Source organism: Corylus avellana, chromosome 10, assembly GCF_965113065.1.
Source record: "Corylus avellana chromosome 10, dhCorAvel1.hap1.2, whole genome shotgun sequence".
In the NCBI taxonomy this organism is placed as follows: Eukaryota; Viridiplantae; Streptophyta; class Magnoliopsida; order Fagales; family Betulaceae; genus Corylus; species Corylus avellana.
In genome coordinates, this window is record NC_142499.1 from 2427758 (window position 1) to 2441830 (window position 14073).

The following is a 14073-nucleotide window of genomic DNA, read 5'->3' on the forward strand; positions in this document are numbered from 1 at the left end:
ATTTTTCCCTTGCGTTTTGTCGTATTTCGTATGGCCCACAAACTTTTTACAGAAATTATATAAAACGCTGTCGTTTAGCATTGATCGACCTTGTCTAGAGAGCCCATAAACCTTTGCGGAATAACCCGCAAGCGGCAAGCGCATCGGGCATCGGCAGAACGTTTACCTCAGCCACTGCCATAGCCATCGCAGGTATGCGTCTTCTCTCTTTGAGTTTTGCCGTCTTTACGTTTCTTGCCTTTATAGTCGATTATACTGATATAATGGTTTGTGCGTGGCAATAACTCGGAAACCCAGAAATGAAGCTGAAGGTAGTGTGCAAGAAGGTGTACGATTACATTCGCTACGATCTCAAAGAAATCGCTTTCCCTTCGTCCTTGCCCGATCCCCCTCATATCAAAAAACGTCGTAAACTCACTTGGCATGAGCGATTCTTGGTCTCTTTCTCTCATTCTTCAACTTCTTTTTTCTTTCGGCAAACAATTGGTTAGCCAGTGTTTGACCTTTCGTGCAAATGCATTGAAAACATATGGCATATACCCATTTGCCTATATTGTTATGCTGCTGTGCAGGTCTTGAAGGAAGCCTCTAGGCTTTATGCTGCGAGCTGGGTCCGGGATATCGGTCCGGAGCTTCGGCCAAATGATTATAAGAAGCATGAAGAGAGTGAGAGTGAGAGTGAGGATAAGCCCAGTGGAGCAAAAAGTAAGACTAAAGAGAAAGAACCATCGACGTTGGAAGATCTTGGTAAGAATTTCATTAATTTCTTTCTCATGGTTTTTGTTTTGAGTTCAATGTCGAGTTTTTTGGCCATTCGGGTTTTGTGGCGGTGGCTTCCAAAAAAATTTTTAAGGAAAAAATTTCTTAAGGCCTCGCCCCCCACAACAAGCCACAGCCCCCCGGCGGATATGTGCTCTAAGTCTATGCCTATCACCCCCGGGATATGTGCCTCTAAGTCTAGGCCTATCACCTGCTTGTAGAAAAACCGTATGGACAAGGGGGTTAAGTGCATTTAAACGCGATAATCGGAGCAAAAGCAAAAATGAGTAATCCTCAGAAATTGAGCACTGGGGAAGATCTTTGCACGTCGGCGGTGCTCTATCTTGAGCTCAAACCCTTTAGCCGTCCATTCTAGAGATAAGCACTCTAGATGTCTCTATTTCTCTACCTTCTCATTGCTTTAATAGGATTCGTTTTTGTTGCCTTGTTTGGTTACCGAGAAAATATGACAAAAGAAAATACAATTTTGAGTTCTGAAGTTTATCTGATTCGTTACTTATGTTTTTCTTTTGTAAGTGACCGAGAGTTGGGTGAGAGAAAATTTGATATGACCAAGTTCATAACTTTCATTTTATCAGATTGATATAGTAGCTTACAGGTTTTTATTCTTAGTGAGATTGAAATTCGTGGGGTGCTCTCTTAGACTTTCTAGCTTTTTGTATCTCTTTGTTCGATGTTGATTTATGAATAATTCTCAAATGCAATTGGCATATATCTAATGTTTGAATGTCTTTAGCATCATTAGCTTCTTCACCATAGGTATTTTGAGAAAGAAGAAAGAAAGGAAGAGGTCTTGTTTTTGTTTTAAAAATTTTCTTATGACCAGGTCACGTTTATTGAGTCCTTCAATATGTATTTTTTGATGATTATTATCATTTTCGAAATTCTTTTCATGGGTTTTGGCTGTTGTGGTCTTATCATGTATTCTTCATTAGCACCATGGGCTTTTTCAGCAAGGTTCTGCATTCATTGGCTATGTTCACTTAAATGTGACAAATCTGCATTTTATGAAACAACGTGCCCGATGGCATTGCAAGTTTAGGAAATGAAAATAGTTTAAGGATACTGAAGACATATATGATCATTCTCTAAGTCTAAACACTTTTGATTTTTGATTGTTTCAGTAAAAAGTCAGAGTAAAAGGTTTTTAAAAGTGAAGAATTGCGTGTTACAAGTAGGATATCTAAGAATTCATTGTCTTATAAAATATTTATTTATATTTTAAATTGTTTTTATCATATTTTATATATATATATATATATATATATAATTGAAGTATAGCATATAAAGAGAACAAAAAAACAAATTATTTTGTCATTACATTTAATTTTCCCCCGGCCACCCCCTCAAAAAAAAAACCTAAATCACAAGGAAGTGCTTTTGTTTGGGTTGACTCTTGTAAGTTGACATTGTGTGTGTGTGTGTGTGTGTGTGTTTTTTTTTTTTTCATGAACAAGTTGACATTGTATTTGTGGTTTCTTTCCTGTATGCATCTCTTTTTCTACACAATAAAACCTTTATTAATGTCAAAAAGCACCCTGTAATTACACAAACTTAAGTTCAACAATGATAATGGTAAAAATAGTGATTTTGAGAACTGAGACATTAATTTGCTATTTATTTATTTATTTATTTTAAGTAGATTTCAAGTAATGTTATAAACAAAATGCGTTTTAAGGTAAACACAAGCTTGCAACGTTAAAAACATATTCTTACAGTTGGTTTTCATAATTGAACAGCAACATTTTAAATAACAAATATGTTTAAATGGACATATTGAGTATATACTGCCACCAAAATTGTAGGTTCAGCTTGTTCTGCTATGAGTATAATAATGCAAGACAAACCCCTTTTGTCTTGGTCGATATTCCTTTTTATTCTTTGAATATAAAGTATTTGGACAACGTTCTTGTAATCGATTTTCCTTGAATTTGTAGTTTATTGAGTTGAATTCTCACTGTGCCTCTGTCTTTCACTTGAAAAAATTAACAGCGGTGGCTGCCAGAGGGGGAATGGAGACACTAAGGCCTGCTTTGCAACGGGTGTACATGACAAGAGCTTCTGCCTATAGAGATGGTCTCAAAAGTTTTATACAAGGGTATCAAGAAGGTGTCCAACAGGTCAGGGAGAAGAAGGAGGAATCTAAATCTCAACAAGATGGCAATGCACCCAAAAATTGACCTTGACCTTTCGTAGGATGCAATATATATGTTTTTTCTTCTCCAGTTCATTTCATAGAGTATTCGCGCAACTTGTAGAGCTTTCTACAGCTCAGATTGTAGTGAGCTTCGAGCATGATCTATCCCATTCAAAGGTTTTACCTTATTGTAAAGCAAAACTCGAGAGCTATAGATGTACTGGAAAAATATTTTGTATAGCTGATTTCTTTTCAGATAACTTATCCATTCCCGCTTGACTTAAAAGGTAATTGGTTTTATGATTTGTTTATGTCTCATACTTGTGATGTTTTTGTTTATTTCTGGCCAAATGGAATAGTCATGGCATGAACTTGCTAAAATGTCTGGTATGAGGCTGTGTTCTTTAATACCTGCATGAAGAACAAGCCAAGTAATGCCTGATAAGTGCTACCAACTAAAGTTCCATGGTGGCAGGTTGGGTGCAGAAGGATCTGCTCGTTCAAAACCCTCTGCTGTTTCCAAAGCAAACAGATGCAACCATCACTTGTATGACCAGGTATTTTTTTGTCCTTCTCTTCATCTTCTTTTCATTCCAATTATTGGTTGCTACTTTTGATTGTGAATGAGGATTGGTTGGATTGAAAGTAAGATATCTTGCTTCAGTGAGGATGATTTCTCAACCTTATAGTTATATATTACACGACCTTCCAATACAGCTGTGTAATTCATGTCCTTTATAGTTATGATTAATTTAGAAAGGCTAATGGAGCTTTGGTTATGACATTTGCCTGTATCATAGATAATGACTCGAGTTCTCTAGTTTCTAATTTTGAAAATTAAAATTATGAGTTTTGTTCTTGTGACAAATATGTCCGTTTGTCAGATTTTTCGTTCAATCTTTCCCAAAAAACAAAAAACTTGTTTGTTGTCATATTGTCCACGATAAACCAATGAAAATATGACAAGTGTATTCAGATACATGTAATATTGCCACATAGGCAATTACTCCAAACAAAAAAGGAAAATTATTATTTTTAAATAATAATAATAAGATATGTGAATTCACCCCACTGCCACCCTCCATTCCATATGGGAAAGTGCCAAAGTGGTAGAGAATGGCTCGATCTGCCCCGTAGAGGGGCGATAGAGGTGAATCTCACACAAGGAGCAATGAGGGTGGACATTCACTCACAAAATGTGTGGGGTTGAGAGATCCACCCCTGCACAACTTTGTGGGGAGGGGGGAAGAGGATGGAGCCGGCCGTGAATCTCTAGTTAAGCTACGAGCGAGGGTGGAGTTACCGCCACCACCCATTTGTGGGGGCAAAACCACCATCTATTGGCTCTCTATGTGGGGATAAATCTCCACCCCCTATTTTATTTCTTACTTTTAATTTTTTGTCACGTAATTGCTTACGTGGTAGGCTAACAAGTATTTGAATACACATTGTAATGTTTTCAATTGTCTAATGCGGACAACATGTGAGGTGACAAGTAAAGACTTGACGAAAAATTAGAAACTCAAGTCCTATCCATTATAGAGGTACTACTCAAACATTCAAGATTAAAAACTTGACTCCTTATCTATCACATAGGTACAACTTAACAACCTTTGAGACAATTTCCTTTAAAAAATTAACAGAAAAAAAGGGTCTTTTGAAGAAATACAGTGGAAGGAAAATAAACTAAGGGATAGAAAAAGAACAATTAAAACATTCATAAGGATTTTAATGAAACATAAAACCTTATCAACGAAAATTATAAAGTAAGATACAAAAAGAATGTCCTACTAAAAGGTGTCGAACCAAATTGAATTCCAAATAAATATAAATAAGGTTTTTTTTTTTTTTTTTTTCCCCATATACAATAAGAATTACATGCTATTTTATGGAAATTTTATGACACTTTTTCTATATTTATTAAACTATGCTATGTAAACTAATATCCAAACCATCCAATGTTACATATTCTATGATTTAAATTTCTCTAGATTTCCTAAAATATTACTTGTAATTGTAAAACAGGTAATTCTACGCATACAATTTTTTTTTACTACTTTTGATAGGTGTTACCATGTGATTGGAATCAAAATTTGTAATCATTTAACGCTTCTAACACGCTCCAATCACATATCAACATATGTCTAGTTGTAAAAAAGTTATAAAAAGTTGTATATTTAGCATTTTTTTTAAAAAAAAATTTTCAAATTGAGTAGTTCATGTTTTATTAGCTTATTATACCGCCAAAGATGATACACTAAATTAAGAAAAAAATTAAAAATCTTCTAAAAGTTTTACAAGTAATAAATGTTGAAATAGCAAAATTTAAATTATTTGATTAAAAACAAACAAATAAATATTAAGGAAAAATAATAAAAAAAAAAACCCCTCAAACTATCAGTTGTTTGCAATATAGTCCCCTAATATTCAAAAGGTACTAAAGTAGCTCCCAAACTACTAAAATGTATCAAAAATGTCACTTTATATATATATATATATATATATATATATATATATACCCATATTATTTTAACAAATAAAATAATAAAATAATTGTAAAAAAAAAAAAAAACCAATGGGCCGAATAAATACAAAAAAAAAAAAGGAATAAATAAATAATTAATCACTGTAGTTGGCCTAAATTACAAATTACTTCATGTCATATTAAAGTAAAATCAATGGGCGAATAAAAATAATTTTTAACAAAATTTGACTCTAGGGATTAAATTATTATTTTTTTGAATATCTCAAGAACCGTACCTTTGATTTTACTTTAATACGACATGAATAGTCACTGTAATTGATCTAAATTATTTATTTATTCCAAAAAAAAAAAATTGTATTTATTTGCCCATTGGTTTTTTTTTTTTTTTTTGTATTTTTAAAAAATTGTTTGATTTTTTTACAATTATTTTATTATTTTATTTGTTAAAAGAAGAAGGGTATTATAGAAGTATAAAAAATAAAAAAAAAAATTAATAAGTTGCCTTTTTAATGCTTCACCAAACGGTTAACGGTAATTAGATAACGAGATTAATACGGTTAAATGTAAAAAGGAGATGGATGTGGCAAAAAGAAAGAAAAGAGTAAATACAAGGCGTCAGAAGATACACTACTTGCTCGAAGTAAGGTGGAAATTCCGATCCTCTGAGCATTGCAGTCGCAGGCCACAAACTCCAATTTCCCAAGGCATTTTCACACCGGGGGAAAAGCGACGCCGTTTCTTCCCGACTCGAATGACGGACTGGGACTGCTCCAAGGATTCCTATATACGCCGATTGTGCTGAGCCTCGATCTGTGAGCTCTCTCTCCCACATTTATTTTCCAAATTTCTCGATCCACTTAGTGATTCACTCATCGCTTCATGTCAAATTTTACGTTTATGTATCATTGTGGCTAGGTTCTGTTTGGTTAGTGAGAAATAGTAGTAACAGCTTTGTTGCAAACAAGAAAAATAGTAGTTGTTTTGTTTTAATCAGTGATGCAAAAACCTTGATTAGTGTAAGGGTCCGTTTGGTTGCTCTTTCAAAAGTGCAGTTTAATTAAAAAAAAAAAAAAAGTGCAGTTTGAAAATAGTGATTTCAAAACTGGTGAATGAAAAATTGTGATTCGGCCATTAAAATACCCCTTTGCGAAACCGCCATTTTTCAAACACATCCCCAAACAGGACACTTTCTGCTATTTTATTTAGAAACGCTTTCAGCCTGCAGGGCCAAACAGGCTCTTAGTTTTTGGCGTTTTCTTGTTTCTTGGGAGGTTTAGTTAGTGGCGCATAATAATGTTTAGTCACAGAAAATGGATAACATTTTCGCATTTGTTTGGTAGTCTGTTCTAGAATTGTTCCGTATTTTCGTCTTCGAAATCCCTAAAACGCAGAGCGAAAGCTATCGGCAACTGTTAAATGTAAAAGTTAATTGTATGACAGGTTATGTGAGAGCTGGTTGTGATGTCGAGGCCCTGGGTACTGGTGTGTCTGCTGCTGTTAATTGTTTTTACGTCGCAGTTTGAGTGGAAGCAACAATATGGCAATGAAGCCGAAGCGAGTCCAACCACTTCCCATAAACAGCACTACATATCTGAAAGAGAGGAGTCTGTGAAAGAAAAAGTGAGTTTGAAATTAGATGATGAGTTATTTTACTAATTATTATTATTGCCCAAGTATTTTACTTATTAGTATTATGTACTGTTAACTCTTGGAAATGCATTTTAGATGGTGCTATTTTTTGGTTAGTAATAAGAGTAGAAAATGGAAAACAGTTCTTTAAAACTTTAAATTGGAGCATAGAAAACAGAAACCTCCACTAAAGCAATGTTGCTAAGGTTTTTCATATTGGTACATAGAAGAAAATACAACAGATGCTACTGGATTTTTTTTATTGTTGTGATTGGTGTGACTTTTTGCTTCTTCTTTTTTCTTTTTTTTTTTCTCAAAAGTGACTACTATTTTCTTTATTGAGCTTAAAGCATTGTTGAAGTTTAACCTCTGTCCTAGATTCAGACCTCAATAAACTAACATTTGCTTTCACAAGTTTAGTTTCACAATAGGGTAGGGGCTAGAGAAGGGTAATAGGAACTGCAATCATACACAACTAATCTTCATTTGTTAGTTGTTGTCCATAATAATATCAATTTGGTGATGCAACAAAAAGATAGGACAGAAGGAATCTAACCTCTTTGAGATGATGGTGGACATTAAAGAATAGTTTTGAAAAATTATACCATCTTCGTGTCCTCATATTTTCTTGATGGCCTTTCTAACACAAGCTACACCAGTTGTCATTGATAACAAAGAATATGACTTCTACTATTAGAGGCCTTTAGGGTCATGTCTCATGCAACAATTCTGGTAATTACAAGATTAGTTACGTGAGTCCCAGAAAAGAAATTAGAAAGGTGGTGGGGTTGTCTTGAGGGGACCATGTTTTGGTTATAAGATTTTGAACAATTGACGCAGTTACACTAATCTGCATCATAGTGGAGTTTGCTTATTCATTAATGTGTGAATAGTGCTAAGCAATGTTTGGAAGATTTTTTCCTGGACAGGATGAGGGGTTATTTTGAGGTCTACTTATTGAAGCCTCTTTCTACTACATGGGCCTGGATACACAAATTATTTTTCTAGTTTGCTCAATTTAAGGTCTTTATAGGGCATGATGTCTTCCTCTTATGGCCATGACCAACAATTTTTGGCGTGACCTTATAGTGCATTAAACATAAATTAAATACTCTCTTTGCCAGGGTGGCCGATGGTATTTCTTTTGCATAACAATGTAAATAAGCCAACCTTTTTCATCTTATTTGAAGTTGATATTACCTCAAACTTCCTGTTAAAGCATTCAGTACTAAATCTTTTCTTTTCTTTTTTTTTCTCATCTTGTCCTAACAGTTGAGTGTCTAAAAATCAGCATATTGGTTTTGCTCAGTTTTAATAATACTTTTGTTTCTTCCGTTGGAGATGCTCTATTTTAAATAGCTGGGACTGTCATTTGGGACTACCTAGTCTGAATGAAGCATATTTGTTTTTCCGCTAATCATTTAATGGAGTTTATTTTAAGATCATGAATGAGCATATTTTAGGCGGCGTCAAACGTAACCAATAACTCAGCCGAAAGCCAACCCAGTGCTAAATTGCACCAATATACATGTTTCCCAAATATCGTTTAACATGTAACGTTTTTTATGTCTTTAAACTTAATTGAGTTAGTGGTGAAGTGGTTTATTTTAATTCAACCCGGGTTCAAGGAAAAGTCATGGGCAGCACATGCTCAAGCATGGGCCAACCTGCACATGGCGCAAAACTTGTTTAACAGTCACTCATTAGCTGCATGTGCTGAGGACCAGGTCTTAAGGTTTGGGCTGAGCCAAGAACGGGTTAAGTTCTTTATCCTTCTGGCTGAATTTGGACATTCCTAAGCCACGTGCAACCAGGCCCTTGACAGGCCTATAAGCATGTCTTTGCCAATTTTGTTGTTGTGTTCTGCATCTTCCAATAGATGACTTTTACATTCCTTTTTTTCCCCCCATTATCTGGAATGAGTTGATAGATTAACTGAAGGTGTTCATGACACTAAAAATTAGTCAAACTTAAGTGTGGCTGGTCTAGGTAAGGTGCGGCCTTAGTAGTTTATTAGGATGGTCAGATAAGACTGGTTAACATTTGTCACTTTAAATACCTCGAGCCACGTTTGAAATTGGGCATTTGATGATTTTATTCTTGGCCTGCACAGCATTATTGGTGAAAGCAATCTATTGGTTTTTAACATGTTTTTAAATGCATAATGATTCTTGCGTGAGAACTCTCAAACAATCAAGTTACAGAAACGGCTCCTATAAAAACGTTTTGGCTAGCCTTCATTCTCCCATCATTGATCCCCTTTAAAATAGTCATCAACCTCATTACTGGTCAGTCAAAAAGAATTTCAAAGATTCCTAATCACCTCTTTACCCTTGTCATCTAGTTGGTCACTTCACCTTCATTCTCCAATCTTGCAACTATAATCTGCATTTCATAGCCTATCAAAAACATGAAAAATATGTCTTTGATATCAAATTAACAAATTCGTTATGGAAATGTATTTGCAACCCTCCTCTCCTATTTGTGCCAATCTTCTTGGCATTGGCTAAAGATTTTTGGTACTCATCCGACATCCTCAATTCTTCATTTTAGGGTAGTGTTGTGAGCTTGATATACATTGTTGGCTCACTTCCTGGAACTCAAGCCTTTGGGATTAATGATACTAAAATGGTATAAAGGCCTTAATTTGACTAATAGGTCTTGTGAATGAATCTTGGGAACCTCCATATGTTTCCCCTTTTTTTCGGTTCTTTGTTTTTGCTTTGGCTCTACATGTGCAAGGCCAGTATAACGACCCAAGGAAAAACACTAGCTACGTCTGTGCTATCACCCCAAAAAGACTAGTCAATTTGGAGTTTCCCTAGAATTCATTATAAAGTCCAGTTTCACCTAATAACTAGACAATGTAGGACTTAGCACCCATGACTATCTTTATAAACCATTCACTCAATATAGGTTTCTTCTCATCTTCCCAATATGGGACCGGGGTGTTACAAACTCCCCCTCTTAAATTATTGACATCCTTGTCAAAGCTACGTCATGCAGTGTTCCAATACCACATGACCTGATGTTACTAGATGGAACTGCGCTTTATAATGAATTTTAGGGAAGCTCAAAATTGACTAGTTCTTTTGGGATGATAGCGCAGATGTGGCTAGTGCTTTTCCTTGGGTCGTTACAAATGGTATCAGAGCCACCTAGTAACGCTAGGTCATGTGGTACTGGAGCACTACATGACGTGGCCCTAACGAGGATGTCAGGAATTTAAGAGGGAGAGTTTGTAACACCACAGTCCCATATTGAGAAGATGAGAAGAAACCCACATAGAGATGGTGGTTTATAAAGATAGTCATGAGTGCTAAGTCTTACATTGCCTAGTTATTAAGTGAAACTGAGTTTTATAATGAATTCTAAGGAAGCTTCAAATTGACTAGTCCTTTTGGGGTAATAGCGCAAATGTGGCTAGTGCTTTTCCCTGGGTCATTACAGTTTGTGGGCTTCTTCTCATCTTCCTAATATAGGACCGAGGTGTTACAAACTCTCCTCTTAAATTCTTGATGTCCTTGTCAAGGCCACGTCATGCAGTGCTCCAGTACCACATGAACTAGCGTTACTAGGTGGCTCTGATGCCATTTATAACAACTCAGGAAAAAGTGCTAGCATCATCTGCGCTATCACCCCAAAAGGACTAGTCAATTTTGAGCTTCCCTAGAATTCATTATAAAGCTCAGTTTCACCTAGTAACTCGGCAATATAGAACTTAGCACTCATGACTATCTTTATAAATCACCCACTCTATGTGGGCTTCTTCTCATCTTCCCAATATAGGACTGAGGTGTTATAGCCAATATTTGGTTCAATATTATTGGTCTAGCCTGCAAGTGAGGGGGGTGTTAAAGTTAGTGTTGCGATGTCTAATATACATTGTTGGCCCACTGCCCGACAGCGTAAGCTTTTGCCACTAATGGTAACTGATGATTTATCTATCCCATTTCCTGTATTGTGGTTTTTTTTGGTCAACTAGGAGGCTTCCCTGTGCTCTCTTCCTATAAATGGCAACAATAAGTTGCATTGCTTCCCTAAAAGCCCCAAACCCTTCAAATGATGTTCGGAATGTCAATTCACTCCTTAATTCTTCTGGAACACTCCTTGGAATATTAGTTCTATATTCTTCCTTTTCATTCACCATTAGTCCTGCTTTAACTGATCTCAAGTACTTTTGACCTTGTTCCTACTTAGTCCTTGCACCATATAGTATTGCAGTCAATTAAATTTGCATATTTAACACAAGCTCTGTAGGACTGCCGTCCCTTATGCATTTAAGCAAATCTAATATTGTTGAATCTGGTGTAAGACACGGAAAAGTGTGTTTGAGATAAGAGAGTAAGCAAAAATGGCATTCATAAGAGGATAGCCAGTCTTTGTTGAATGCTATGTCATTGGAATCAGTATTTTCCTGTTACTTCTCGATCAGCAAAGTTTTACTGAACTTTCTATGCAATTGTAACTTGAGATATGATAATGTTTCTTGTCATTCATTGTGAAAGAAGCATAATGTTATCTAACTGTTTTTATATTTTAAATAGTTCCAGACGATTCCCTCCACTATAATACCTCCTGATATTATCTGAAGGCCTTATTACTATTGGAACTTTAATTAGAATCCCTTCCATACTTGTTTCTATAAAACTTTTATTCTGGAAGGCCCTCAGGCTTTATGAAAATGTTTTTAACTTTTAGCATGGACTGTTCCTCGCACTTTTAACTTTCGGTTCCTTTTCAGCCAATCTCTGTCTCATAAGAATCAGGCGTGTATATATTGGATATAACTCTTGAAACATACACCTCCACTTGAGTGCACAAGTCCATATAACATGGTCGCTTAACTTACAACTTTGTTGTAAATTCATAGTTTGGTATTGCTTCTGCTTTCATGCCTTAATCAGTGTTTCAAGGTTTGAGTCAATTCAGCTGCTTCATACTAGCTGAAACAGAAGTTTGTAATTGAATAAAATTTTGTCTACTTAAATCTCAACCTGTCGGACGAAAAGTAGAAAGCATTTAAGTATTTATTTTTCTTTTAATTTCCTGGTTTTTGTGGAAGGCAAATGCATGGGGTGATTCAGAATTTCTAGTGGTATTGGAATCTCAATCGGACCTTCTTCTTGTTTAATACTTCTATCTCATTAAAAATAAACAAAAATATCCATATGAACTTTTTAACCCTCGAGAACAATTGAAATTTATTTTTGTACTGTGTCTAATGTATTTATGCATATCTACTGCATTTCATGTAATCCTTCGAAAGTTCTATCCCAATCTTTCCAATTGCATGAACTTTTCTTTTTCTACAATGTGATATTGATATCATATTATATCAGAAGGTTCCATATATGATAATTTTTTTTTCGTATATTAATCTGGGTTGTATTCAGTATTTAGTTGGACTAAATTGCTGGAGTTGAAAGTTCCAACCTGATTGTCAAGATGGCATCTTAGAGTGCTACTAGGGTTTTAGTTTTCTTATTGGCTATCAATTTTACTGCAGATTATCCTCTCCCAAGAGAAGAATATTCAGAAACTTAATGAGCTCGTGCAGAGTCTTCGGGAACAGTTGCAACAATGCAGGGGTGAAAGTGACATTTCCAATGGCACAGCAACCTCTTTGACTGAACTTCTAACTGAGCTTGAGCGTCATCCAATATTGGAGGACTAGTTATGGGTCAGACGTGTTAAATCAATATTTTAATATTTTGAAGTAAGAAAACCTTGTTTCCTTTCTACGCTGTCTTGCTTCATTGTAAGGTTCTATCAACATTGTTACAATTGTAAGTCAATCCACAACATTAAATCCACATTTTCTGTTGTCAATACTACATTATTATTATTAAAGTCTGCATGTTATGCGCTTTACTCCATTGTAGTTGTGCTCTATGTAGTACTGCCCAATCTTATAGTGACGTAGTGGTTGGAAATCTAGGTAGCATTGGCTAGTAGATACTATGGTTGTTTGGGCAGAAACAAAAGTTCAATACATTCTTTTAATGGTAAATGGTAATTGAGTACTAGCAACTAGTATAGTGAACAAAAAGATTATTAAGAAGAACTCCCTTATCAAGCCATCACAATCACAAACTGAATTAGTAGTTTCAACCATATATGATTAAACCCCAGTAAATGAAGAATGTTGCTCATTGTTCCTGGAAAATCAGTTCTCCGAATGCTTTTACAAAATTCTGACATGAACTAACACCTTAATCAGATCCCGGAGCCTTTTACTTATGCTATCTCCCATTCAAGTTTGAGCATTAAATTCAAATTTCACAAAGGATGTTGTCATTTAGGAGCCTAAATGCTGATTATTTGTCTTATTTCTTTTAGCATTTTGTGTGGACTATCATGAGCTTCCTTTGTTTGTGTTACACATTTAGTGCTCTTCGAGTTTCGTCTGTTGTAATAATAGAACTCCTGAAAGAACCGAATCTGCAAGTGGCTGAAAATTTTTGGTTAGTTTGATTATGTGAAGGTAAACCAAGATGCTTCAATCACTGGCGCAATTATTACTTGAAGTTCTTCAGAGTCTTCATTGAGGGTAAGAACCTTATCAAGATGCCAGTTGAAAATTAATCTTCAGGAAATTTAGAACTTCTACATTTATGGAAAGTGTTGATTCCTGTTAGTTTGTTGTTGTAGGATCCAAGATTTTTATGTCATTTATATTTGCTGTTTCGTTTATGTCATCATCTTGGTAACAAACATGAATAAATAAGGGTAGCCTCACCTGCCGACATACCATCTTTTAGCTTACAATCTATTATAGTATGCAAAAGCATTTAGTTGGAATGGTTATCATGTTACCATTTTAGGAAACCTCGTGATTCACAAGACTGTCCTGCCTCTCCTGCCCACCTCCTTTTGTCTTTCCTTAAAACAAAAGAATTAATGTCAATTATCATACCATGCGATCTTGTTGCAGTGCAAATACATAGGAGTGGGGCCTTTTGTACTGGTATGTCACGTATGTGTATTATTGTTTGTATTCGAACTGAATAATGACACATGGGATAGAAACCTTGTACTG

General features: G+C 35.3%; 2 protein-coding genes across 3 annotated transcripts; both read left to right on the top strand.

The window, feature by feature from the left end:
- Positions 1-86: 86 nt before the first annotated feature.
- LOC132191433 (uncharacterized) lies at positions 87-6111 on the top strand. Its single transcript, XM_059606446.2, has 6 exons — positions 87-192; positions 298-437; positions 573-747; positions 2773-3204; positions 3393-3474; positions 5974-6111. The coding sequence occupies exons 2-4, from the start codon at positions 300-302 to the stop codon at positions 2958-2960; spliced, it is 501 nt and encodes a 166-aa protein (XP_059462429.1). The 5' UTR covers positions 87-192; positions 298-299; the 3' UTR covers positions 2961-3204; positions 3393-3474; positions 5974-6111.
- A 14-nt stretch (positions 6112-6125) lies between these two features.
- On the top strand, positions 6126-13727 carry LOC132162021 (uncharacterized). 2 transcript variants are annotated; one of them, XR_009438194.2, is made up of 4 exons: positions 6126-6214; positions 6843-7022; positions 12541-12820; positions 13504-13727. XR_009438194.2 is itself a non-coding variant. In XM_088510965.1 (3 exons), the coding sequence occupies exons 2-3, from the start codon at positions 6864-6866 to the stop codon at positions 12706-12708; spliced, it is 327 nt and encodes a 108-aa protein (XP_088367091.1). In that variant the 5' UTR covers positions 6126-6214; positions 6843-6863; the 3' UTR covers positions 12709-12910. The 2 variants fall into 2 exon arrangements, 1 of the variants encoding a protein (XP_088367091.1); XM_088510965.1 differs by lacking the exon at positions 13504-13727 and having other exon boundaries at positions 12541-12910.
- The last annotated feature ends 346 nt before the right edge of the window (positions 13728-14073 follow it).

Coding starts and splice junctions, on each gene's coding strand:
- LOC132162021 (XM_088510965.1), top strand. CDS start 6,864: ATGTCGAGGCCCTGGGTACTGGTGTGTCTGCTGCTGTTAATTGTTTTT. Junction 7,023..12,540: donor AGGAGTCTGTGAAAGAAAAA/GTGAGTTTGAAA, acceptor ATTTTACTGCAG/ATTATCCTCTCCCAAGAGAA.
- LOC132191433 (XM_059606446.2), top strand. CDS start 300: ATGAAGCTGAAGGTAGTGTGCAAGAAGGTGTACGATTACATTCGCTAC. Junction 438..572: donor CTTGGCATGAGCGATTCTTG/GTCTCTTTCTCT, acceptor GCTGCTGTGCAG/GTCTTGAAGGAAGCCTCTAG. Junction 748..2,772: donor ATCGACGTTGGAAGATCTTG/GTAAGAATTTCA, acceptor AAAAATTAACAG/CGGTGGCTGCCAGAGGGGGA.